This window comes from Petromyzon marinus, chromosome 10, assembly GCF_048934315.1.
Source record: "Petromyzon marinus isolate PM22_M1 ecotype Great Lakes invasive population chromosome 10, UKy_Petmar_22M1.pri1.0, whole genome shotgun sequence".
Taxonomy (NCBI): domain Eukaryota; kingdom Metazoa; phylum Chordata; class Hyperoartia; order Petromyzontiformes; family Petromyzontidae; genus Petromyzon; species Petromyzon marinus.
The window spans coordinates 17,959,187-17,985,060 of record NC_133676.1 but is presented as its reverse complement, the minus strand read 5'-3'; the positions used below and the strand labels follow the sequence as shown (position 1 = coordinate 17,985,060).

At 52.4% G+C, this 25,874-nt stretch overlaps 2 protein-coding genes across 3 annotated transcripts in view; both read left to right on the top strand.

Moving 5' to 3' along the window:
* Positions 1–16,228, top strand: part of LOC116940795 (uncharacterized) — a 45,726-nt gene extending 29,498 nt beyond the window's left edge. Inside the window, exons 28-48 of the mRNA XM_032950999.2 lie at positions 435–542; positions 1,743–1,796; positions 1,903–1,956; positions 2,737–2,790; positions 2,944–2,997; positions 4,240–4,347; positions 4,457–4,510; positions 4,795–4,848; positions 5,533–5,694; positions 6,052–6,159; positions 7,394–7,501; positions 8,395–8,448; positions 8,736–8,843; positions 9,739–9,792; positions 10,200–10,307; positions 10,881–10,934; positions 11,389–11,496; positions 12,478–12,691; positions 13,184–13,371; positions 13,933–14,166; positions 15,213–16,228. Coding sequence (XP_032806890.2) covers positions 435–542; positions 1,743–1,796; positions 1,903–1,956; positions 2,737–2,790; positions 2,944–2,997; positions 4,240–4,347; positions 4,457–4,510; positions 4,795–4,848; positions 5,533–5,694; positions 6,052–6,159; positions 7,394–7,501; positions 8,395–8,448; positions 8,736–8,843; positions 9,739–9,792; positions 10,200–10,307; positions 10,881–10,934; positions 11,389–11,496; positions 12,478–12,691; positions 13,184–13,371; positions 13,933–14,166; positions 15,213–15,359 — 2,187 coding nt within the window. The 3' untranslated portion in view covers positions 15,360–16,228. The remainder of the gene's footprint in view (positions 1–434; positions 543–1,742; positions 1,797–1,902; positions 1,957–2,736; positions 2,791–2,943; positions 2,998–4,239; positions 4,348–4,456; positions 4,511–4,794; positions 4,849–5,532; positions 5,695–6,051; positions 6,160–7,393; positions 7,502–8,394; positions 8,449–8,735; positions 8,844–9,738; positions 9,793–10,199; positions 10,308–10,880; positions 10,935–11,388; positions 11,497–12,477; positions 12,692–13,183; positions 13,372–13,932; positions 14,167–15,212) is intronic.
* A 7,823-nt stretch (positions 16,229–24,051) lies between these two features.
* The window catches only part of ANKIB1 (ankyrin repeat and IBR domain containing 1), a 35,902-nt gene continuing 34,079 nt past the window's right edge, over positions 24,052–25,874 (top strand). The window contains exon 1 of one of the 2 annotated variants that reach the window (XM_032951000.2): positions 24,052–24,167. The gene's annotated coding sequence lies outside the window, so the exon portion shown is untranslated. The remainder of the gene's footprint in view (positions 24,168–25,874) is intronic. The other variant, XM_032951004.2, reaches the window with a different exon arrangement.

Below are 25,874 nucleotides of genomic sequence, written 5' to 3'. Positions count from 1 at the left end.
TTCTGATGACATCGCCGGACCTTTAACGTGTCGTGTGTAGGTCTAATGTGCGAACTATGTTATGGTTAATACACTCGCAGTATTAACCATGGCAGTCGGCCGGTTTAGAATCGGCTGACTCCCATCGGCCCGCGTCACCACCCCCAGCCACGATAGCAGCCACAGCAACTCGGCAGCGCTCGCTGCTCTGGAGACAGAGCTCTGGCCACGAGCTCTGGGTATAGTTTAAATCTACACAAGGCCCGAGCCTTCTCTAGGACACAAGCCTAAAGTTCACTACCTGGGGTGGTGGAAACCTCGGCACCGGACGAGACAAGAGAGGCTGGCCAGAGTGCCGTCGGCAGTGACGGCCTCTGCTCGCTGTGCCCTCCGCGCGTGCCCCAAGAGTTCACGCTTACCGTTCGTGTTTGCGTGTGCCCGGTGCGTATGTGCAGGGATCCACGGGACCGTCCGGACCTCCTGGAGGCCCCGGAGCCCCTGGTGTGCAGGGCATGCCCGGTGAGGGAGGAGCGAACGGAATGCCGGGACCCAAGGGAAACCGCGTGAGTCCCACACGTGCACACGAGAGACGCACGCTCCGAGTTTGGGTGCATCCGCCTCAACCCCGCGGAGGGGTGTGTGCGCGTGTGTGCGTGCGTATTCGTCCCTGCCCTGATAATCGGTGGACATCGTGCTGCTGCTGAAGATGGCAGCATGTGTGCAGAGCGGCTGTTGTTGAGGCCGGATACTGGCTCCGTGAACACGGCGCTTTGAGAACGATTGCCTTTTGCCACGAGGAAAGAGAGTGCCGTGCCACTCGTTAAATAGAAACACGCGAGGGAAAGAGGGAGTAGTGGCGTGCTCGGGCACCCCGCTGCATCGAAGCCAACGCTGCACGGCCACGTGCTTTGGAAACCACAGCAAAGCACCTGACCACAACTCTAACCACACAAAAATCTGGTTTTAGCTCTGGACTATTAAGAAAATATGTCAAAACGTAACGTTTTCTTCAGTGCTTACATATATATGAACTACCAAGAGCTATGAGAGTTACATGCTCTTAACCTGTAGTTCAAAACCTTTCTAAAAATGTATTATTTAGGTGTGACATGCAATATATGCCATACTAATTACTGGCATTGCCTCCCTCAGCATCGCTGTGCTTGTACGCATTCGAGATCGCTTGAACGTACACATTTGCATGTGCGTGCGTGTGCGTAGACACGAGTGTGTTTGTGTGTGTAATGTGCATATGTACCTCTGTGTGTGTGCGCACGTATATCTGTATGTATTAATCTGTGTGTATATCTGTATGTATTTATCTGTGTGTGTATCTGTATGTATTAATCTGTGTGTGTATCTGTATGTATTAATCTGTGTGTATCTGTATGTATTTATCTGTGTGTGTATCTGTATGTATTAATCTGTGTGTATATCTGTATGTATTTATCTGTGTGTGTATCTGTATGTATTAATCTGTGTGTGTATCTGTATGTATTAATCTGTGTGTGTATCTGTATGTATTAATCTGTGTGTATCTGTATGTATTTATCTGTGTGTGTATCTGTATGTATTAATCTGTGTGTATATCTGTATGTATTTATCTGTGTGTGTATCTGTATGTATTAGTCTGTGTGTGTATCTGTATGTATTTATCTGTGTATGTATCTGTATGTATTTATCTGTGTGTGTATCTGTATGTATTAATCTGTGTGTATATCTGTATGTATTTATCTGTGTGCGTGTCTCTGCGTGTTTGACAGGGCGAGCCTGGTCCAAGTGGCGCTGATGGCGGCCCAGGGAAAGATGGCCCCCGGGTAAGAACTGCACCGCCTCGTTGCACGTGGCCTCCACATGGCGCGCCCACGAGGCTCTCCTGTTCCCTCCTGCACGTGGAATTAACTGGCATCTGCTGTCTTCCAGGGTCTGACCGGTCCCATTGGTTCCCCCGGAGCAGCTGGGCCAAGTGGAGAGAGGGTGAGTGCGTGTGTGCGTGCGTATGTGTGTGTGCGCGTATGTGTGTGTGCGCGTAAGCACAGTGTGGACTTAAAGTCATCACTCGCCACGGCTCTCTGGTGTCGTGCAAAAAAAATTACTCGGTTCATATCTGCAACTTAAAAAAAAAATCCTCACCATCCCACAAGCACAGCTGACTATAACATCACCAGGTACGGAGTTCCACACTGCGGAAACAACTCGGCTCGTGATTGGCCGAGATGAGATTAGATTCCGGGGACAAAGAGGACCATCGGGGATCTGATTGGAGGAAGGTAGCCGAGTGGCTCGTGAGGTCCGTAGCACTCACGCCAGGGCATTGAGGCAGCACCGCCGAGTGTAGGTTTGTATTCCAGCGGCAATCTGTGATAAATGCGTCTCCTTAGGGACAGCAAGTTCACAGTCTCAGCCTTGTCACCAATCACGGAATAAAACCATTACATTTGCTCTTTTTATTAATTCAGTCCATCCCAGCTCTGAGATTTGCACATACAGTCCCGCTACTGTACAATGTACAGTATGTGATTACTGATCCTGCGATTTAGTCTTTATGGCGCAGATTCCAGCGTTGTTGTCCAGAGTTGGGTGAGACCGACCAATGTGACTCGCAAGTAGTTCTGCGGCGTCTTCTTCCAAGCTCACCCCTCGACGATCCCAGGATGCTCTGCCGTTGGTAGGAGCTCCGGGAGGAGGTCGCCTCTCCGGCGCCGCGAGTAGTCGTGTTGACGCCGCCGTGCCACCTTCCCGTTCTCTTCCCCGCAGGGAGAGGGGGGCCCCCCGGGCCCCGCCGGTCCCATCGGCAGCCGTGGATCTCCCGTGAGTGCGCCGCACCGCCACTGATCGACGCTCGCGTGGCAAAAACAACGAACGGCCACAAGCACAGCACGCGCCCAGCACCACAGCGGCACGCTCGTGCACACGGTTCCACGCGCGCTCACGCGTGATGTCGTCTCGCGTGATGTTCCGCAGGGTGAGCGCGGAGAGGGAGGCCCCAGCGGTCCGTCTGGCTTCGCCGGTCCCTCCGTGAGTCCACGCACGGCCGGCGCCGCCGCTCGCGGCAGCACCGCACGCGCGCACCAACGCCGCTTCGCGAGTCTGAGTTTGAACGCTCAGTCGCCGGGGTTGCACGGTACCGAGGCTGCTGGGTACAGGAGGACGTTGTGTTCATCAGCAGTGATTGACTCTACATAGTGCACAGAAAGCCCACAGTATTGGAACCCAACAGATGTATTGTTAGCGTTTGGTGGCACACTCACACTCGTGGTGGCAGAGACTATCGACGGAGTGGCAGCCAAATGAGAGAACTCGCCAGAGAGGACGCCCACCGACGAGGAGACGGAGCGATGGGAGTGGCTCCGTGTGCAGATGGATTGTTGCATCGCAGGGCCATGAGAGGCGGTGACAGCTTTGGGAGGCCATGATGCAGCAGGGAATAGATCACGGCTAAAGATGAGTATTAGTTTAAATATCCTTGCCACTACGGAACCTTCAAGATCTTCTGCATATTTAAGAAAAAAATATGATCACCCTTTTTTCCAGCTTTTGTTTCTGACTTTACGTTGAGTTAGAATAAGAGAGATGTAGCCGATACTGCCTCAACAGGGACTGCAGCCACACTGCTCAGTTCACGAGCTTGAGATTCGTATGCCGGGGGTTTCAATGGCGTTTAGACTGCCCATACATTCACGATGAATCACGGTGCCGTGTACGGCATGAGCAGTGCGTAGGATAGCATACCATGCACAGCGCTGCTGTGCTGCGTTTAATGCCGCCAATTGAACATTAAACTGTGTCCTTAATGTACGTTTGGGAATCGTAGCGCGCAATAAAGCGTATTGAGCCTTTGTAATTCGCGTTTAGGGTTCTTACGTTTAAGGTAAATACACCCAAGACTCAAAGAGATTCTTGTTGTGCAGCCGACAACTCCGAAAATCCTTGTTTCAGCCACAGCATTATGATATCAAACTGGACAGGAGAATGTTCCGTATCAGGTGATACTCTCCGGGATTGCGTTCACAGCTGCCATGCTGGTTTCTACTGTGACAGCGAAACGACTCCCGTTGGTTGTGCTCACACAGCGGTTGTGCAAGCCGAACGCCGTATTATTATTATAACATGACATCCGTTCCGTATATCTGCCGTGCGTGCTCCGAGCTCCGGCTGCGCCGCCTGCTCCAGCGAGCGTGCGGCCGCTCGTCCCCGCCCCGCGCGCTCGCGGAGCTAACCGTGGCCTGCGCTCCGCCCCGCGTGCGAACCTCTCCCCAGGGTCTGGACGGGCTGCCCGGTGGCAAGGGAGAACCGGGAGAGACCGGAGCCCGCGGAGAGTCGGGGGCTGCCGGCCCAGGCGGCCCCGCAGGAGGCGCCGGTCCCGCGGTAAGCGGCGGCGGCGTCACTCGTCGGCTTGTCGGGGGCCCACGCCAATTACGACTGGCGAGAGCGCGGCTGTCTCCGTGGCTGAGTGTCGTTCTGCGTGTCCCCGCAGGGTCCTGCCGGGTCAGCCGGTCCCAAGGGTGATCGCGGTCCTTCTGGTCCAGGGGTGAGAACCTACTCCTCCCTTGTCTCCGCACATAGCTCCTCCTCACCCTCTACACGGCTCCTCACCCCCCAGTCTCGACCTCCCACTCCTCTACCCTCCTCCTGCTCTGCCTTCGCAACCTCAAGTCGGTGGCTTGTCTTCATAAATGCGTATAATTTGTATGTTTTCTGTAAGTACAGTAGCGATTAGCAATGAGGTGTGTGGTTATGTATCGGCGTGCCTGTGTGTGCCTGTGCGTGTGTGTGCCTGTGTGCGTGTGTGTGCCTGTGTGCGTGTGTGTGCAGGGTGTATCTGGATTCCCCGGCGCTGCCGGTCGCGTGGGCGCTGCCGGCCCCGTTGTGAGTAGCCACCACGGCCGCGCGGTTGCCGAGCCACTCGCTCGCAGGGAGTTGCGATCCCACTCGGCGTGACGTCGCCCTCAATGGCAGAGGCGGGGCAGGGGGGGAAGTGACATTGTTGCGATGTCGGTGGACGTATGCAGTGCGTAGATTTGTGATTTATACATTGGGACATCTGAGTGCTGCACTGATGTTCCCCACCTGTTTAGGAGCACACCTGCAGACTCCTGCGGTAGCGCCCCTAACGGAATCGATGCAGGACATCGCTTGTTCACAAAGTGCCGCCCTCTACCGTACATTTACTCGAAAGCTCTTTACCACGTGGCCGCTGAAACGCAGGCTTCGAACCCACACACTAATGTGGATTGAATGAACATCAACTAAGACTGCAGCAGTCTTTAGTGGAGGGTTGCTTCTTGTTGAATCGGAGAGCACCTTGCAAGTTCACGTTCCTCGATGTAACCGGTATTGGCCAAACATCTCAAAGTGGAAATATTATCCTCAAATAACTCAATTGGGATCACACGTAACAATATCGCCCCCTACTGCAGAAACTGAGACTCGGCGAGGCTGTCCTGGGTAAACAAATAACGAGTTGTCTTTAGGAGCCTCAGCGTCATGCAGATGACAGCAGGAGCCACGGAGAGCGCTGCGAGCAGTGCTGATGCTGCTGCCTCTGTGCAGGGAAACCCCGGGCCACCCGGCCCCTCCGGCCCCGATGGCAAGGAGGGCACCAAGGGCCCTCGCGGAGAGACCGGGCCCCCAGGAAGCACGGGAGCTCCAGGCCCTGCTGGAGTCACAGGGCCCTCGGGCGAGAAGGGGGCGCCGGGAGACGACGGGCCCGTGGTGAGTGCCGCCCACGTGCAGCCCGCTCTGCGCGGCTCTCCGTCGTCGCGGCGACGCTCGCGGCAAACTGCACCGAAACAACGCGCGACAAACTTGCATTCAAGTTCAGTGGCCACGCTGCATCGGAAGAATGCTTTCAGGGCCGCTCACGTCGTTTACGTTCATCGTTAAGCACGTGCACTTTGGTTTTTGTAGACTGTTCAGTCGGTCCTCGACGCGCGCAACGGCAAAGCGTGCGCTGTGAGGAATGAAGCCGGCAGAACCACCGCGCATCGGTTTGCCGACGCGCAGAGCGCTGGCACGCGCGTGTGATTGTGCATAATCTGTGTGCGTGTGTGTGTATGTGCGCGCACGTAGGGAGCGGAAGGTTCCCCCGGCCCCTCGGGATTGGCTGGTAGCCGTGGTGTCGTGGGTCTGCCCGGACAGCGTGGAGAGAGGGGATTCAGTGGCCCTGCTGGTCTTGTGGTGAGTGCCGGTCACCACACCTACAGCGCCGTCCGCACGCAGCAAGTCGACGCTCTAGGGAGCGGCGGATGACCCCCACGAGGCCGGGTCATTTGTATGCGCAGCTCCTTCCTCTTCTTCATCAGTCGATGTTGATCCAGCCTCGTAGAACCCCTTGTCTTTTCTCCCAGCCGTGCGTTCATATGACTTCATTGCAAATTATAAACTTGCTTTAGCCACAAGGGGAAGTTACTGAAAGGCACTCTTGTGATGATCAGGTGGTATGTGACCAATTCAAATGTGACATCATGACCCGCGGCCATGGCAACTCAGCACTTGTTTAAACTGTAGCACTTTTACCATCGGATGATTTTCCCCATGGTGTGCTCATAAACCTCATTGGCAGTTTACTGAGCTGTGGATATTTAAGAACGCCAAGAACATAGATCATACTTCCAGGCCTCTTCCACATTTAAACTCTGCACAACTGACATTTAACCATCGAATGTGATGCGGCAAAGGCTCCGAATGAGATTCTCATTGTGAATTCCGTTCTGAATTCTTTGCAAGGTCATGTCTGTGGCGTGAATACATGTTATGACTGTTATTTACCTAAGCTTTCTTCACTTTGCAGTTACCACACAACAAAATAATTTCAGACGCCCTGTATAAACTCACAGGGTTAATCCCTTTCAATGTGAATAAGTGATTATTTTACTTGTTAGGGAGTAGCACTATCGTGGTTATGACACTGTGCCTGAACCAGTTCTTGGCAATGCCCAAATTGATTCAGTGCCAAGTGGGTGGCTGGTGCGGTATGTAAACACCAGCACCGTCAGGTGAAAAGCGCTGGGGCCTGGTGCTGGCCACAGCGCCCTGCCGTGCGCCACGCCATCCTTGCCGCCGCAGTGTGCCTCACCGCAAGTCTCAGTGGGGCGCGGGGGGGGTTCTCCGGATGCCCTGGTGACATCATCCCCATTATGGTGGTGAATGGCAGTTGCGGTGCGTCGTGGGTGCTTGTGTGTGTGTGCGTGCGTGGTTAGCGCGCTGCGCTACGAAACCGGCGACCCGAGTTCGATTCTCGCTCATGGCCAACACCAGTGACAATTATCTGAACCGGACTTGGGCCTCCCCTAGGTCAACTCAGCCTCAAATGAGTACCTGGTGCCTTCGTAGGTGCGACTCGCTAACAGCACTTGCCCCAACAGTCTGTTAAGGCTATACGGGGGATGTTTGTGTTTGTGCGTGTGTGCAGGGGGAGGCTGGCAAGCAAGGTCCCGTCGGCCCGAGTGGAGAGAGGGGGTCAGCCGGTCCCGCCGGTGCCATGGGCTCCGCAGGATCCCCCGGTGACAGTGGCCGTGACGTGAGTGTTCCCAGCATACGCCGAGCGAGCCGGGGTCAAGCAGTGTCACGGGGGTCAAACGGTGTTATCGGGGTCAAACGGTGCCACCGCGGTCAAACGGTGTCGCCGAGGTCAAACGGTATCACCGGGGTCAAACGGCGTCCACAGGGTCAAACGGTGTCGTCGGGGTCAAACGGTATCACCGGGGTCAAACGGCCTCAACAGGGTCAAACGGTGTCGTCGGGGTCAAACTATGTCGCCGGGTTCACGTGTAGCGGTTGCCTCTGTTGGCACTGCTGAGCCAATGCTGAGATTTTTACGTCCCTTTGGTGAGGGACCAGTCCCAGCAAAATATCTACATTGGTGACTTCTCACCCGCGTGGAACAGCTGATCAGGTGGACTTGTTTCACTGGCTTCGGAGAGATGGGAGGCTGAGTTGGCCCTGGCTGGAAATTGAACGTGTCTCCTTTCAACGGAGAGCTTTCAGCTCAACCAAATGAACGAATTAGCGTGAGGTTCACTAACACCATGCCAGCAGAGCGTGTGTATGTTTGTAGATTCCTGTAAAACGCTGGCAACTCTCACGGGGCCAGAGTAAGGTTGAAAACTATTGGTTGAATTAATTCGAATAGAGTACCCCAGGTTATAATTTGTATGTTACTATTCGAGTGCCTAATTAACACTAATTACCAGATGAATTAAATAAAATATGTATCTAGCATCTGAAAATGCAGATACTGCACAGAACACATTTATCATGACATTTATAATTTTCATGACTCTTACATAATACAGCATATGAACATCTGAAATATAACCCTTTTTAATGTAATGACAGTCAACTTACTCTTGGAGTGATCGCGATGGTGACCCGCACACGTGTGTGGCTGTGGCACTCTGACCGTGTGTTCAGGGCGCTGCTGGAGCTGATGGCCTGCCAGGACGTGATGGACCTCAAGGGCCAAAGGTGCAGCACCAGTCACCCACTCACTCACTCACCTACCCACTCACTCACCCACTCACCCATTATTGTTGGTTGTGGTGTTGTTGATGGTATTGTTAGTGCTACAGATACTGTCGCTGCTGTTGGTAGTTGCGTTGGCCTTTGTGTTGGTGGCATGGGTGGTGGAGATGAGGGTGGAGGTGTTCATGGTGGCGGTGGCGACGACGGGGGTGGTGCGGGTGGGGGCGGCGTGTCGGCCGGGATGGTGACGGTGTGTGGGTGTCGTCGTGGCGGTGTTACCGTGAGTGCAGGGAGACCGTGGTCCCCCTGGCAATGCCGGCCCCGCTGGAGCCCCGGGTGCATCTGGTCCTAGCGGCCAGGCAGGATCACCAGGCCGCACTGGAGAGAGGGGAGACGTTGTAAGGACTCGCGTGGAGCGTACACACTCGCACGCACTCTCGCACGCACACATACAGGCACTGGGACTGCCCTGTCCAGCGTTACCTCTGCCTGTAGCTCCCTCTCTCTCCTGGGTCTGCAATCCTGCGTGATGCCCTGATCATTTAATACATTCATCTGTTCCTTTATTTATAAACAGACAAGAGCCCATCGGAACTAAATTTTCTTTTCAATGCTTTTCAACTCTGGTTGAAAGCATTAGCAATGCATTAACTCCGTGCGCTCTCTGTAAGAAGGGATCACGATAACTCTCGTACCAAATGATTCAGCACAATCGGACTTTAGTATCCAGTTGTGTTGCTGTAAGGAGCTTGCCAAAAAAAGTTGGCCCAATTGATCAAAGGGTCGCCCCAATCGTTGAGACAAAGTTCAGCGCTAAATGCACGCGGGCTGATCTCCCGGCCCTGCCGGCATGGCCTCCTGGACTTGCCGGCCGCGGCCCGTCTCCCTCCCCACCCTCCCCCGTCAGCAGCGACGGTGATCCGAGCCGTGTGCCTCATCACGGGCCTAGGCCTTGGGACGCCGTGGCTTCTAGCTCCTTGTGCGAGCACCACTACTATCGCTTATTTAATACTTCCGAGGACAACCGCGTGTTGGAAAGCGTGACTGCAGAACCTGTGCATAAGCGTTATTTTTCCTCCTTTATTTTAGGGAGAGCTGGGTCGTGAAAGTAATACAGTGCATGTGCAATAAAAGATTTAAAAAAATAACAATGTATAAGGTCAAAATATCAAACAATACAGATACAACTCTTAAACGGCATTTGATATTCAGCAAAGCACTGTGTGTGCTGTGCTGGTAGTGCGGAGTGTGTGTTGAGCGGGTCGCTGCATCTAACCTCCCGTGTGCCTGCAGGGCCCCGCAGGGCCATCCGGACCTGCCGGACCACCTGGACCCCGTGGCCCCGTGGTAGGTGGCACCTCTGCATGACAGAGCTCACTCACGCGTTGACACACGCCACACACGTGCGCAACGTCACACGTCGCACAACGCATCCACCACGTGGTCACGCGCGGTCGCGCATCCACACGAGTTGACTTTCACAAACTCAACACGCGCAGTCACGCACACACCAAGGTGGGCACTGCCATCTGCAACATGAACAACATGAACAACACGATCTCATAAATCGTGCACACAGTTGTGCGCTCGCTCTTACAGTTACATACAATACGTAACCCAAGACACAGTCGAGCAGACTATCACACCTATGATCGCACTTGCACACAACTTGATAAATCACGAATGCACGCTCTCCCGCACAACACAGGCTCTCACATGTGTCATCACGCACACGATCGTTTCGTGCCGTGCAGGGCCCCTTGGGCGGCTTGGGAGAGCGAGGGGACAACGGCGCAGCAGGAGAGAGAGGACACAAGGGCCACCGTGGATTCGCCGGTCTTCCTGGCCCACCAGGCCCACCAGTAAGCCGCACATACACAGCCACAATATATTCTGTCCAACTACCGCGAATTCATTGCAAATATATCAAATTATATATTTTGAAAACCTCAATTTTTTTCATCATCATCATCATATATTAGGCTTCAATAATGATGATCATTCATGTCATAATGTCCATATTCATTATCCTTTTTTCAAGATCAAGCAAGTACATTGACCAGAATTTTTCCTCAACGTATCTGTAATCGGCACCACCTATGTCATCGTTACCAGCAGCGTCCATTCCGGACCCCTCCACGCTGAATGGCTGTCCGTGTCGGCACGACCAGAGCTGCGTTCCACGCGGCCGGAACGCGCCGACCGGCTGTAGTTTTCCCCGCGTTGTTTTTCGCCGTTCCTCTTCGGTTTTCGCCGCGTGCTGCACCGCGTGCCGTGGCCACGGCGTCTCACCGGCAGGGAGTCGCTCTGCCGCCGTGCCGCGTGCCGCCACGTCCGCACGGTCACCGCCGCCGCGGGGAACGGTCTTGTGAGTGAACGCACCGCCAAAGGAACTAACCACTCGTGTCTGTGTGCAACCTCCTCCTCCCGACCAGGGCTTGAGCGGAGAGAGCGGCACGCCCGGCCCCGCGGGCCCTGCTGGAGCGAGGGTGAGTGCACGCTGAGATGCAGCAGCGAGGTCCCCCGTTTCAGAATCGTGTAAATAGGAGAATCCTCCGAATTGATGAACTCGGAGAACCAATAAAGTAAATGTGAATGTCTAAACAACAGAGTGACGTTGCCGATCAGGCACTTTTTATTTGACCAGCTAAAAGGGGCTAAGTTAGCACAGCAAGGACTCTAGATCAGAGAGGTTGATATCGTGCAAGGAGCATCTATAGCGTAGTGGACTTGCCATTGGAGTCAAGCTCAGGGTTCTGCTCAATTATGCTACGGGGAAGCGGGGGGGGGGGGGGGGCAGCCGTCGGCACCGGCATCACGAGAGGGCAGACTCTCACCAAACCAGGGGTGGCAGCACTTCGACAATGCTCATCTCACCGCCACTGTTGTGTTGCTGGCGATGTTTGTTGAGGATGTGAGTGCCTCTGCACATGCCTCCTACAGGGTCCCGTTGGTGGCGCTGGTTCCCACGGTAAGGATGGTGCCAACGGTGCTCCTGGTCCCCTCGGTCCTGCCGGCCCCCGTGGCCGCAACGGAGAAGCTGGCGCCGCCGTGAGTGCCCCCACATCTGCATTCCATCAACTGCCAGACGGTTTATCTGCCGTCTTTATCCAGCCAAGCAATCCAAACATCAAACTAATAGGCCAACTACTTTCAAGTTCACCCACCTTTGAACCCTCCTACCAGCTCACCCATCAGCCCATGCATGAATTCATCCATCATGAACCCACCTAAGTGCCGCTCGCTTAACAACCCACCCATTTGCTCTCATTGGCCACCCACGCATTGGCCCATACACAAAACCTTCAATATTTCTTTCAATATCGAATACATCTACCAACCCATATGCTGAGTAGGTTATCCCCAACTAGCAGCTCACCCACCTCCTAAACCCACGTACCAACCTCGTCAGCAGCCAATGCATGCCAGCATACCCACTCTCACTGCTTGGCGCAGAAGTCCTCATTGATGACAGTCATGGCAGATGGCAATTTTCTACTTTTGAAATAAGTTTTTCAGCTATTCCCTAACCCAGTTCAATTGATGAATTATTAATGGGCAGACAATATTAAAAGTTGTACGTGATTGTGAGCGGCCTTCATCTGGATGGCTGCTGTCCCATAATATTGCATGCAACTGACTGTCATATGTGAAAATAACATTACTGCAGCGAGTATCATCTACAACAGAAGGTAACATTGCACACTCAGATCAAATGACAGGAGGTGGATGTGTTCAACACTGTACGGCACTGGACCGTTCGGATCGGTGTCAACCAGCCCCTGTCGTTGTTCATCAGACAAGTGACGAGCGTAACGCAGGGCCGTGCGTAACGAAGCGTGCGCCACGCATACGCCACGTGTGCCCAACGCGTGCCACGTGTGCCCAACGCGTGCCCAACGCGTGCCCAACGCGTGCCACGTGTGCCCAACGCGTGCCACGTGTGCCCAACGCGCGCCACGTGTGCCCAACGCGTGCCACGTGTGCCCAACGCGTGCCACGCGTGCCCAACGCGTGCTTGTGCCCCGGCAGGGTCCCCCCGGTCCCCCCGGCCCCCCAGGGCCCCCGTCCGGAGGCTTCGCCGCCGACGAGGCTCAGAACCAGGGCGAGCGCAATCTGGAGCTGGAGGCCTCCATCAGCTCCCTGAATGTGCGCGTGGAGAACATGGTGAGCCCCGACGGCTCGCAGAAGAACCCGGCACGCACCTGCCGCAACCTCAAGCTGTGCTACCCCGACCTGCCCAGCGGTGCGTAGCCCCCACCCCCACCCCACCCCACCCCCCACCCCACCGCATCGACACGCCGCAGCGGCCAGAGGCGGCATGCACACGCGGTGTGGTGCAAGGTGGATGGATGATTCGTCTAAAAAGCAATGGCAGTAAACGTAGATGTTAGCGCCTGCAGGGGTTATTTCAAATAGTGCAAATGACCGTTTTACAGCTATGTGCAGCATTAATTATAAAAAAGTTAAAACGTGACTTAGTAAAAAAATGACTAATTTAAATAATATTTTAATTTAATGGAGTAACTAAACATAGATTTCCCAATCATAAATGAACTTGAAAGTCGTGGTACTTTTGATAATTCAAAGGTTTAACTGGGCAATTGCAGTAAGCTAGTAAAATTCTCACCACCTTACCTCCAACACATGTGCCGCCTTCACTTACCACCATTCAAATATTCCACACGTGGCATTGTCGCCCCTGCTGTGGCGTAACGGTGCCCTCCTGTCCCACCAGGCCTGTACTGGATTGACCCCAACGAGGGCTCCAAGTCGGACGCCATCCAGGTTTGGTGCAACATGGAGACGGGAGAGAGCTGCATGAACGCCGACAATCCCAGCATCGCCCGCAAGAACTGGTGGCTCAAGCCTAGCGGGAGCAAGAAGCACGTCTGGTTCGGAGTGACGATGAGCCCAGATGCCCAGGTCATTGCTGCTGCTGCCACGCGTCCAGCCACAGACACACATACACGGCCCACTTGGCAATGGCGCAGAGCGCACGCGATGCTGCTGCTGCTGCTGCTGCTTCAGAGGTGCGGGGGGTGGCATTTGCTAATGGGAAACAGCAGAAAGGACATCAACGCGGGTTGGTAACGTGGAGAATTGGCTCTTCTCGTGGTCCAGTGTGTGCCCTCGTCATTTGTACACCATGGCTGTTAGTCATTCAGCTTTCTTCGTCCATTTAGTTTGAAAAATGCAGAAGCAAGAGCTCGCTCCTTTGACTCTTTGAAGAGGCTAATTAGGGAGGTTGGCTCTTTAATTGCTCACACAATCTAGTTGCTGCCTGGGCTTGATTCCTGGCCTGAGTCTCACCGAGGTTATCTGATCCTACAATGAGGATTTGGTTCCAAGTGTCCATACTCGTTTCCGGGTGAATTTCTGGATTTATCACCCATCCGTGGGCTGATGCGGTCAAAGTTTGTGCGTCTTTGTCAACGAGAGGGTAACTGTTCAATCGAGCGAATGATTTCCCCCTGTTGTGCACAGTTCACGTACGGAGAAGACAGCCACAGCACAGAGATCCAGCTCACGTTCCTGCGCCTCTTCTCCACGGAGGCCTCCCAGAAGATCACGTATCACTGCAAGAACAGCGTAGCGTACCAGGACGGAGCCGTTGGGAACCTGCAGCAGGCGCTGCTGCTGCAAGGCTCCAACGAGATGGAAATCCGTGCCGAGGGCAACTCCAAGTTGGCCTACTCTGTGCTGGAAGACGGCTGCACCGTAAGTGCCTGCACCACTTGGCGTGCGTACACGCGTGCAAAGACAAAGATCCCCCGTACAGGGTTAGCAGACTGTAGGGGAAAGTGCTGTTAGCTAGCACCTATGAAGGCCGGAATGGCACAGGAGGGCGTGGGTGGCCAGCACCATGCACGGCTGCCTTTGTCTCCCTAGTGTTGACATTTACACATCGCACCAAGTACTCATTTCCAGGTGAGTCGACCTAGGGGAGGCCCAGGATCGGTTTAGATAATCATCGCCAGGTTCGTAGCACAGCGCACATGCACACTCATGCCACACTCAGAAAAAGCAAAATAAAACTTGTGCGTGCTACATATTTGGCCAAATGTATTCGCTATAGTCACACGCAGCCACATTCATAAACACACAGGTACCACTCTACGACATGGTGTCACAGACAGGCACACCCGCCCTCTCACACGCATCGCACACGACCTCACTAGACAAATGTTGCCATGCGTAGCCGCACACACAACTCAACACAGCGCCACATGTCAATAACCCTACGTGTGTATACTCTACACCCTCAAACTCATTACAGCCTCGCATACTCACAGTCACACACGCTTGACAATGTGATATTAATCAAGTTAATTGTTCACGTAAATGTGTACATGGACAGCACTTTTGTCAATCCACTGCTGGACAAAGGCCTCCCCTGCCCTTCGGTTTGCAGCCCACCGGTGGCGCGTTTCCTGCTTATAGCAGAGGCTCACGGTTCGAATCCAGCAGCCGCCCTGATTAATACTGCCGAAGTAATGACCATAATGATACACGGCGTCTGCTTCACGGTGGATGTGACTGATCATCGGGGTCCAAATTTGCTCAATTTAAAAGTGACACCACACATTGCTCAATTGGGATTATACATAGAAATCATCGCCCACTAACGGCTCCAGGTCACCGTTGCAAGTGAGATTATTCTCGTCTCTCGAGTTCTCACCTGGTGAAACAAAGTCACCTTGAAACTTGAACGTGAATGTGTAAGGAGGCTCTAAGAGTGCGTGCGCCTTTGCTCCTGTTCGCAGATGCACACCGGCCAGTGGGGCAAGACGGTGATTGAGTACAGAACACCCAAGACCAGCCGTCTGCCTATTGTGGACATCGCACCCAAGGATGTGGGTGGCCCCGATCAGGAGTTTGGTGTAGATGTTGGCCCAGTTTGCTTCCTGTAAAGGGACACAGCCCTCTGTACACATCTCCAGAACTGCTGCACTGAAATGGTGATTCCTGTCCAGAAACGGTCCATCCACCCGCTTGCATTTTGGATTTCATTGTGAACAAGGAACGTTCATCTACCCCGCAGAAGCCAGCGCAAGGTGGTTTCAACTGACGCTAGTGCTTCAAGTGCCAGAAGTTTTCATGTAATGTTTACACCCGGTCGTGCTTTGTGCCTGTTGCGTTTTTGAGTCTCGTTAAGGTTTCCCAAAGCACGTCGATGGGGAGTATAGCCGTGTGTAATATATACGGATCTTAACCTGCTCGGATTGGAGGTGCTACTTCAAAGCGTCCTCACAGATGCAGCTACCTCAGTAAACAAAGAAAACATTCAAGCTATTCAGAGGGTCCCTGTGGCACTACAAACATGAGGGTTCTAGACCAACAGTGCTGACAATTGCAGAACTCGGAGAATGCGTTTGGTGCTATTTCAGGTGCTTAGTCGGCCTGTAGTCCGACCTCCTGCATGTAAACGAAGTCGATGCCATTTTATTGACCACTTTCCCATGTTTTCCAAAATGTGGCCTGTGGATGACTGATTTATGTTTTTTACTCTCCTGTCGACCAATTATTTGAAGAGGACAATGATGGACACTTTTCAGGGCATGAACACTAAAGTATTTACCAAATTTTGATTGAGAAGAAAAGTAATGTCAATTCCCAAACCATTGTTAAATTAAATTGAAATAACTATCCCTTGTAATATCATCTCTCTACGCAAGATGTTTCTCCCATTGTCTTATTTGTATTGAGTTCATGTGTTTAATTCCATTAATGTTAACCAAATCTGGGATGTCAATAAAAAAATAATAAAGAAAACTGTAAATTTGTGCGGTGTTTTATTCTGGAATGACAGTTTTTTGTTGATGCATTCATTTCAATCTCAAAGCTCCTCATCATGCCTCGCTCATCGACACATTTTATGTATCACGCTGGAGATCAGCAATTCTGAGCATCACCCATAGGTGGCAGGGCGGCGCAGCGGTCACACTGTGCGACCGAAGCAAGAAGCATTCCATCCCTGACCTGGGCGCCTCTCTGCGTGCAGCGTGGACGTTCTCCCCCTGGTCTGCGTGGGTTTCCTCCAGGCTCTCCGTTTTCTTACCGTAGCTACTACAAAAAGAATACCTGCAAATTATTCAAGTGGGGGGATACGTAGCGATATCACCCCCTTACTGTGAAAACCTGGCAGGACCAGCCTGAAAACGAATATTGAGGCGGTCGTGGGTAAACAAACGTAAACATAATAATATGCACACATTCTCAAAGATGCTAAGATAAATATACGAACAGCTTTTTGAAGTCTGAACCACCTAGTTAGCTTAAATACCTTTACATTCTTCATGAGCTTGGTGGCTGTGTTTAAGAGTACAGAGGAGGTAGACTTACACGTGACAATGACTTCTGTTTTAGCCACATTTCACTGCAGGTGAAAGCCAATTTAAGATGACAACGCATCCAGGCAGTTTGGAGCGTAGAGTCGATTTTACTAAAATCCCACTGCGTCCCATTCACGAGGAGCGGACGTCGAGGATTCGCCTCCGCTGTCAACATCACTTTGGGTAGTCGTCCCCCTCCAATGGAGCCGATCAGGTTACAGTCCCGTCCGACATAAGTACGTTCGTACATGCCAAGCCTTGTCTATGTATTTTATACAATGGTGTGGTCATAACCCGTTTCTAGTCACAAAGCACCGGTCTCCTACTCTCTGGAGCCAAATGTTATGAAGTTCCTCTAGCATCTGATGGCCCACATTTCTCCATCTCGGCAAGCACACTGCTCACTGCTGTTGCTATTCGCAGCTATTTTACGACTGCGATATTTGACATTATCTATGGCTACTCCACCATGTGCGCGTTTCCCCCTTCTGCCCCTCATCACTGACTGTTTAGGTTCCTTCCCGGCCGAACTGGTTAGACCGGCTCTGCCAACATTCATGATTTCCTTCTTTAAATCGTTTGTGCTTCTCATATCCCAAACTGGTTGCATACTTATACAGTATATTCTTGGTTCTTTCAGTAAAGTCTCTTCTACGTGACTTTGCCGAAAGAACCAAGAATATGAATCCCTGCAGTCACGAGAGCTTTAAATAAAAAAATACTCATCTTGTTATTACGTTTACTATACAGAACTAGCTCTTCATTTTGATGTATACCTCAACAATCATTCCAAACCTGATCAGTCCATGTTTTCTTGTCTTTGACTTATATATACTTAGCTCCGTCCTCTCTTACTCTTCCATAATATTCACAATAACGTTTGGGTTCGATCACATGAATGCAAATGTGCTGTAAACCCACCTCCAACGGTTGTCACGTGAACAAAACATGCAAATTAGTTACTTCAGCACCACTGGTGTGTTGGAGAGCAAACCCACAACATTTACAATTTGAGTTTAGGACATTTCATTGGTGATTACAACCAGCATCATCAGGCGATTGCCGCAATTGTGAAGACGTCTTCCTGTTTATGGTCTTCAAGGGAGTAAGGTGATGTCATCACTGCGGACTTACAAAGGCCAAGAGGGTTTCATGCAGTCATATACATTATACTTGTTATGTTAATATGCAATTATGCGACACATGTTACTGGTTGGGTTAGTCACAGTTTATCAATATAATGACATGAATAGGCATGGTGTGTAGTAAATGCAATGTGCGTGTTTGTGTAGTTTGTGTTGTGTGCGTGGCACGTGATTGTGGGAGCTATGTGCGGGTGTGTAGTGCGCGTGTTGTGTGTAGTTATGTTGGTATTGTGTGCATGGCAATGATCTTCTGTGGTGACATTTAAAGTAAGGGTGTTGTGTGCATGGAATGTGGTGTGTGTTGGGGGCCGTCCATAAATGACGTCACGCACCTAGGGCGGGGGGGGGGGGTCAGACATTTGTGACGAGGAGGGGCGGGGGGTTTGAGAAATGTGACGTCACATCAAAATGCGCAACTTTAAATAAATAAAGACAACACGTTCTACCTAATTAAATAGACATTTGAATAATGTTTTCTCCTACAACTTCAGAGTGCAGCGCCACATAAAATACGCACTACAATGACAATAGTTTAAAGCGATTTGAAGCATGTTTATATTTTTTTGGGGGGGGGGGGCAGAGCTGTCATATTTGAGGGGGGGTCTGACTTTTTATGACGCCGTGTGACGAGGGGGGGTCAAAACTCGTAAAAAATCGCGTGACGTCAATTATGGACGGCCCCTTGTGTGTAAGATACTACACGTTTAGTGGTGTTATATTACAGCTATGTCCGTTTCAAATAAGGTGCATTCACTATTTTGTTAACGTTAACTACAAATACTTTAAAAAAATTTACCAGGTAAAGCCCACTGAGCTATATAGCTCTTTTTCAGAAGCGACCTGGCCATAAATGATAGCCCAATGAAGTGGCTCATTTTATGTAGAAATGTCTAGCAGCCAAACACTCTAAACGCGTGACGCTGATTCTAAATGTGGAAGGAACAACGGGAGGACCCGGAGAAAAACGCACGCAACCACGAGGAGAGAGACACGCACACTCCAAATATCGAGGCGTCAGGGTCGAGATCGAACCCACGCCCTCCTGTACACCAGGCGAGGTTGTTAACATCTCCTAGCCACCGTGGCATTAACGATACGCTTTCAAGAAGCACATAGCCCTATAGCGATGAAAATGCTGATAGCATTGTTTTATTCATCTCAATTTCAATAGATGTTTTAATCAACGTTATCAAAATAAATTAAATACCCTTTTTGGCAGGTTTGTTCTGCAACTTTTGACAGTTGTGTTTGTATTTCAATGGACTACAGAGCGTTTTGATACACGAGCAAATAATCGAGTGAACACCTCTCCTGGTGTTAGCTTCGGGAGTTCATCTTCAGTACCAGACATCAGCTTTTGTATATGATGTATAGTACTGTGTCAAATTTCACTCGATTGTTTTTCTGTCTCCAATCATCGAGCTCGTTTTATCAGTTATGTGGGGGCCGGCGTCCACCCCCTCCACTCCCTCCTCCACCACTCCACCCTCCACTCCCTCCTCCACCACTCCCCCCTCCACTCCCTCCTCCACCACTCCCCCCTCCACTCCCTCCTCCACTCCCTCCTCCACCACTCCCCCCTCTACTCCCTCCTCCACTCCCCCCTCCACCACTCCCCCTCCACTCCCTCCTCCACCACTCCCCCCTCCACTCCCTCCACCCTCCACTCCCCCCTCCACTCCCTCCTCCACTTCCTCCTCCACCACTCCCCCCTCCACTCCCTCCTCCACCACTCCCCCCTCCACTCCCTCCTCCACCACTCCCCCCACCACTCCCCCCTCCACTCCCTCCTCCACTCCCGCGTCCATCGGCCCCCGCCAGGCCCCCGCCGACCGGGTGATCGGCCCCTCCGCGTGAGCGCCCCCTCTGAGGGACACCACTAAAGTGCTGGTTCGCCGCCGCACGGGGTTACTCCGTGCAGGCACACACACCACACACACACCACACCACACACACCACACCACACACACCACACACACCACACCACACCACACACCACACACACCACACCACACACACCACACCACACACACCACACACACACCACACACACACCGCACACACACCGCACACACACCACACACACCACACACCACACACCACACCACACACACCACACACACACCACACCACACACACACCACACACACACCGCACACACACCGCACACACACACCACACCACACACACCACACCACACACACCACACACACCACACACACACCACACCACACACACCACACCACACACACCACACACACCACACACACACCGCACACAAACACCACACCACACATACCACACCACACACACCTGTTCCTGGGGGTCGGAGATTGGATCACCATCACCGTTTTTCCCCTAATAATGGTAATATGTGTGGCGCTGCAGGTTACTTTTTTGATGGAGTTTAAATAGAGATTTGTGATCGCGGGCCACTGAGGCAGACTCCATCTCCTCAGCAACCCGCGACCACCACCCATCCTTGCAGCGCCTCACGGCTCTCCGAACCTCCGAGCGAAAGCTGCGGTAAGCCTCCTCATTCTCTGAGTAGTCGATGACAGTGGGCCTGTCGCTTTTTCTCAACTATCCTGAACACCTCCTCTGTCATTCAGGGTCTCTGGGGAGGTCTGGACCGCGTACCCAAAGCAGCCATTGCAGCTGCATGAGTCACAGTCCTAAACCTCGCCCATTTACCCTCAACATCAGGAGGAGTGGGGGACGATGCCAACTCCAGCCGCAAGCGATGATGAAATTCTCGCTTGCAACTTTCATCAGATAACTGAGACCAGGCCACTTTAGGTTGGAATGGGGTCCTGGGTGTACACCCACCACCAGCGTGGAAGAATGGCAGGCGCATCTTACAGATGACTAGTCGATGGTCAGAGGGCAGATCAGCTCCACGGTAGGTCCTGGTGTCAAGGACATGGGCTCGCATCCGCTGGTCCGTCACTATGTAGTCCAGCAGATGTTCTTGCTTGGACCCGGCATGCATCCATGATGTTGTGTGGATGCGCTGATACCGGAACAGCGTGTTGGTTATTACAAGCCCATGGGCTGCACACAAATCTAGCAGCCTCCTACCGTTGTTATTGAGCTGATCTGGCCCATGCCCTCCAATCACTCCAGACCAGGTGCCAGCATCATGACCAACTCGGGCATTAAAGTCACCCAACAAGATGACTCTATCCCGAGGGACCACTTTAGCCAGCACCTGTGACAGGAGGTCATTGAAGGCATCTGACTCATCGGCTTTGCCTGCATCCCTCCACGGATGTTCGTCTTCGGTGGGGGCATAAGTAACCACGACCACCACTCTTCGCCTCCGGTTGATGGGAAGGCGAGCCCAAAGAAGCCTGGGGCTTCCAGCTTCCCACACCTCACCGCCACGCTCCCATGCCCCCTTCATTATTTTGTTCAAAAGAAGAGCCACACCCTGTTGTTTGGCAGTCTGCTGCCCTGAGTAGAGGACTGTCCACCCTTCATGGTGTCAGGAGCCAGAACCGGTCCACCGGACCTCCTGAATGCTACAGAGATCCAGGCGGTACCGGTCCAGCTCCCAACAGGAGTGGCAGCCTCTCCTCCGCAGTGAGCGTTCGAACATTCCACGTAACCACACGAAGTGGCTTTTCGTTGTTTCTGGAGGAGCCCCGAGGGTAGAGATTCAATCTCCTGGCTCCGCCAATTGGGGTTTGGCCAGGAGACGTCATAGACGCCTGGCCCCCCGGGGCCTCCGGCACAAGCTTATTAGTAAAAATTTGTATTCGTGGTTTTGTGGTAAAATTTTTGAAGGTGTAGGGGTTACCAGCCCCTCGCACCCATCCAGAGCCCCCCATTTAGCCACTGTGGTGGTCACAGACGCCATGAGAGGAGGGGCCAATCAGAATTGGCCCTCCCCCCACAACACTGTCCACGACAGAGTTGCCCGTCCGGCACCGCGAGGAAGTAGGGGGTTGCTTTGCCGGATACACCACACACACACACCACCACACACCACACCACACACACACCAACGCTCATGCTACAGTGACTGCGTGAACGCGCGCTCCTGCGGGCAATTATACTGCAACACACGCCCCCACAGCTAACACTCCAGCGACTGCGCGAACACGCGCACATCGGTGGGCGGCTGTATCCCAAACCGCGCACCCACTAACGCTGTAGTGGTGGCGCGAACACGCGCGCCCCTGCAGGCGATTATTCTAACGAGCGCTCGGGCTGCGGTTCTGCCCTCGCTCTCGCCGCACGTCTGCCCACGCAGCTGCTCCACACACAAATCACACTGCACCGATGCTCTGTGCTAACGTTTATTCACGGCGCAAAAGCCTGCATTGCCCGGAGGAAATATTCTGCGAGCAGAGCCTATCCTATCCCTACCTAATTCCCCAAATACTCGCGCGCCCTGTGACGTACTTCGCAGCCGTTCTCACTGCGTCGCACGGACACGGAGAAAGGCGGAGGACGGAGATGGGACAGAACCTCGCCTATCGCCGTCTCGTGGTTGCACTCGCTGGCGTCGCACGGACGCTGCGAGCGGCTCGAGGAGGCAGGCAGGGAGTCAGTCTCGGCCACCAAGCGGCTGGAGATCAGAAGACGCTTGAACCGTTTCGGGTTCCCCTTTTTATGCCCTGGAATTTCGAAAATCCAGGGTTACATTACGTCATCCTGCACAGCCAATCATGCGCCTACCTTTTGATTTTCAAACGTTTCGTTGCCGTTAGCTAGGGCATTACGTCACGCTATCCCCCGGCCCATTGTCTCCGTGCCCGAATTCCCTACCCCTGACTCAGCCAGTTAACCCTGTGCGGCCGCCCGCCGAATATAAACCCGCCGTGTGCACAGGCATTTCCCTCCCACCTCCTCGTCTGCGCTGCAACCGTAATATTTCACCTTGGCCCCTCCACGCTGCTGTGAGCGTCTCATTGCGGCTAGCCCAGTGAGCTTCTGTGCGTCCATGCAATTTTAAGTCAATTTTGGGGGGCCGCAATGTAATTTGTCCTGGGGGGGGGGGGTCGGCCAATCTCCTGGCACCGGGAAACCGTGAGACTTCCCCTCTAGGGGCCCTTCGGATGAGTCCCGTGGTGCCAGGCGATCCCCCGCCGGGACACTCCGTGTGCGCGCTGCGTGTGGGTGCGTGTTTAGTGCAGGGCCGGCACCACAGTTACTCCCGCAATATACGACATCTCCACGAAGGCAGCTCCATTCTAGTCTTGCATTTTGAGCAGACATTTCTTGAGTTTCTCTCTGGCGTAATCATCGTCCGAGTAGCCGCACTGTGGTGGCTGTGCAAGTCGCCCTCGTCTACAGCCGGGCGAGTGGCTGCTGGCTGAGTTGGAGATGGCCATTCCCTGCTCGTGGGGCTGCCACGCAACGGGGACCACCGCCACGTGGGGATCCTTGAGGATGTGCGGTCCTGGACTCGAGAGAAAAATCCTCGAGGCCTCGCCTCATGGAAGTGGCGAGCAGGCGACGTGCAGCCTCTGTTAACAGCAATTGTTGTAACCATTCCATCTGTAACGCGCCGTCTGCGCGTCTTCCGTGAGGCGACATCATCAACTCCCTTAGGCGCGTGACGCGGACGTCACGTTTAGGTTTCCAGAGACCTTCAACGTTTAGTCGGTTCACTCGAATACTTCTCCGATCGGCTCTTAAATAAAAGTGGCATTCATTCATTGTCAGCATTCAGCTCTCCTGACCACTGCCTGGATTCGAACGAAGCGACGTCCATTTAGCCCGTACGACGGCCTTCGTCGTGTTAGGTAGCGGCCCTCAGTGCGGCCCCTGACCACAAACAGTGAACCACCACCACCACCCACAAGGGTTTCAAACGTGTGGCGGCCCTCACACTGATGATGTCTCAGGTGGCACGAGGACGCGTGACGACGGTTGGGGCCACCCGAGAGGATGAAGGCCACGTCGCCCACTCCACGTTCCCGCTCGCTCGGCTCAGATTTTATTAAACAATCGATTCTCTCGGATCCCGTGCAAAAGAATCGCGACGCGGAATCGAGGAGTCGAGCACTCGAGTCCCGTGGCCGTGACGTCACCGCCCCCTCTGAATTTCCTAACGCGGATAAGCGGCGCTCCGGCGTCTCCGCCGCTCCCATTGGTCGCAGGGTGCTCGTGGTCGGCTCAATGACCAATGGCGACGCGCGGGGCCGGTGGCCGCGCGTGCGTGCTGGGAATTGTGAAGGTGGAGAGGGAGGCGACGTCGCGGGCCTCCGGCCGCGTCCAGCACAGCGCGGTGAGGAGATCCAGAGACTCTGTCCGTCTCTCTACATAGACACACTCTGTCTATCTACATAGACACTCTGTCTACATACACTCTGTCTACATAGACACTATCTACATAGACATACACTCTGTCTATCTACATAGACATACATTCTGTCTACATAGACACTGTCTACATAGACATACACTGTGTCTATCTACATACACTCTGTCTACATAGACATACACACTGTCTACATAGACACTCTGTCTACATGGACACACTGTCTACATAGACATACACTATGTCTACATAGACACTGTCTACATAGACACTGTCTACATAGACATACTGTCTACATAGACATACACTGTGTACATAGACATACACTGTCTACATAGACACACTGTCCGTCTGTCTACATAGACACACTGTCTGTGTCTCTACATGGACACTGTCTACATAGACACTGTGTACATAGACATACTGTCTACATAGACATACACTGTCTACGTAGACATACTGTCTATGTACACAGTGTCTACATAGACACACTGTCTATGTAGATACTGTCTACGTAGACACTGTGTTTACATAGACATACACTCTGTCTACATAGACACTGTGTACATAGACATACACTCTGTCTACATAGACACTGTGTACATAGACACTCTGTACATAGACACTGTGTACATAGACACTGTCTACATAGACATACATTCTGTCTACATAGACACTCTGTCTACATAGACACTCTATCCGTCTGTCTACATAGACACACTGTGTACAGAGACACTGTGTACATAGACACTCTGTCTACATAGACACACTGTCTACATAGACATACACTCTGTCTACATAGACATACACTGTCTACATAGACACCACTGTCTACATAGACATACACTCTGTCTACATAGACATCCACTGTCTACATAGACACTGTGTACATAGACACACTGTCTGTCTACATAGACATACACTGTCTACATAGACATACACTCTGTCTACATAGACATATACTGTGTACATAGACATACACTCTGTCTACATAGACATACACTGTGTACATAGATACTCTGTCGACATAAACACTCTGTCCGTCTGTGTCTACATAGACACACTGTCTACATAGACATACACTGTGTACATAGAAACTGTCTACATAGACACTGTCTACATAGACATACACTGTGTACATAGACACTATGTCCGTCTGTCTGTCTACATAGACACACTGTCTACATAGACATACACTCTGTCTACATAGACATACACTGTGTACATAGACACTGTCTACATAGACATACACTGTGTACATAGACATACACTGTTTACATAGAAACTCTGTCCGTCTGTCTGTCTACATAGACACACTGTCTACATAGACATACACTCTGTCTACATAGACACTCTGTCCGTCTCTCTGTGTACATAGACACACTGTGTACATAGACATACACTGTGTACATAGACACTGTCCGTCTGTCTGTCTACATAGACACTGTCTACATAGACATACACTCTGTCTACATAGACACTCTGTCCGCCTGTCTGTGTACATAGACACTCTGTCCGCCTGTCTGTGTACATAGACACTCTGTCTACATAGACATACTGTGTACATAGACACACTGTCTACATAGACACTCTGTCTGCATAGACATACACTGTGTACATAAACACTCTGTCTACATAGACATACACTGTGTACATAGACATACACTCTGTCTA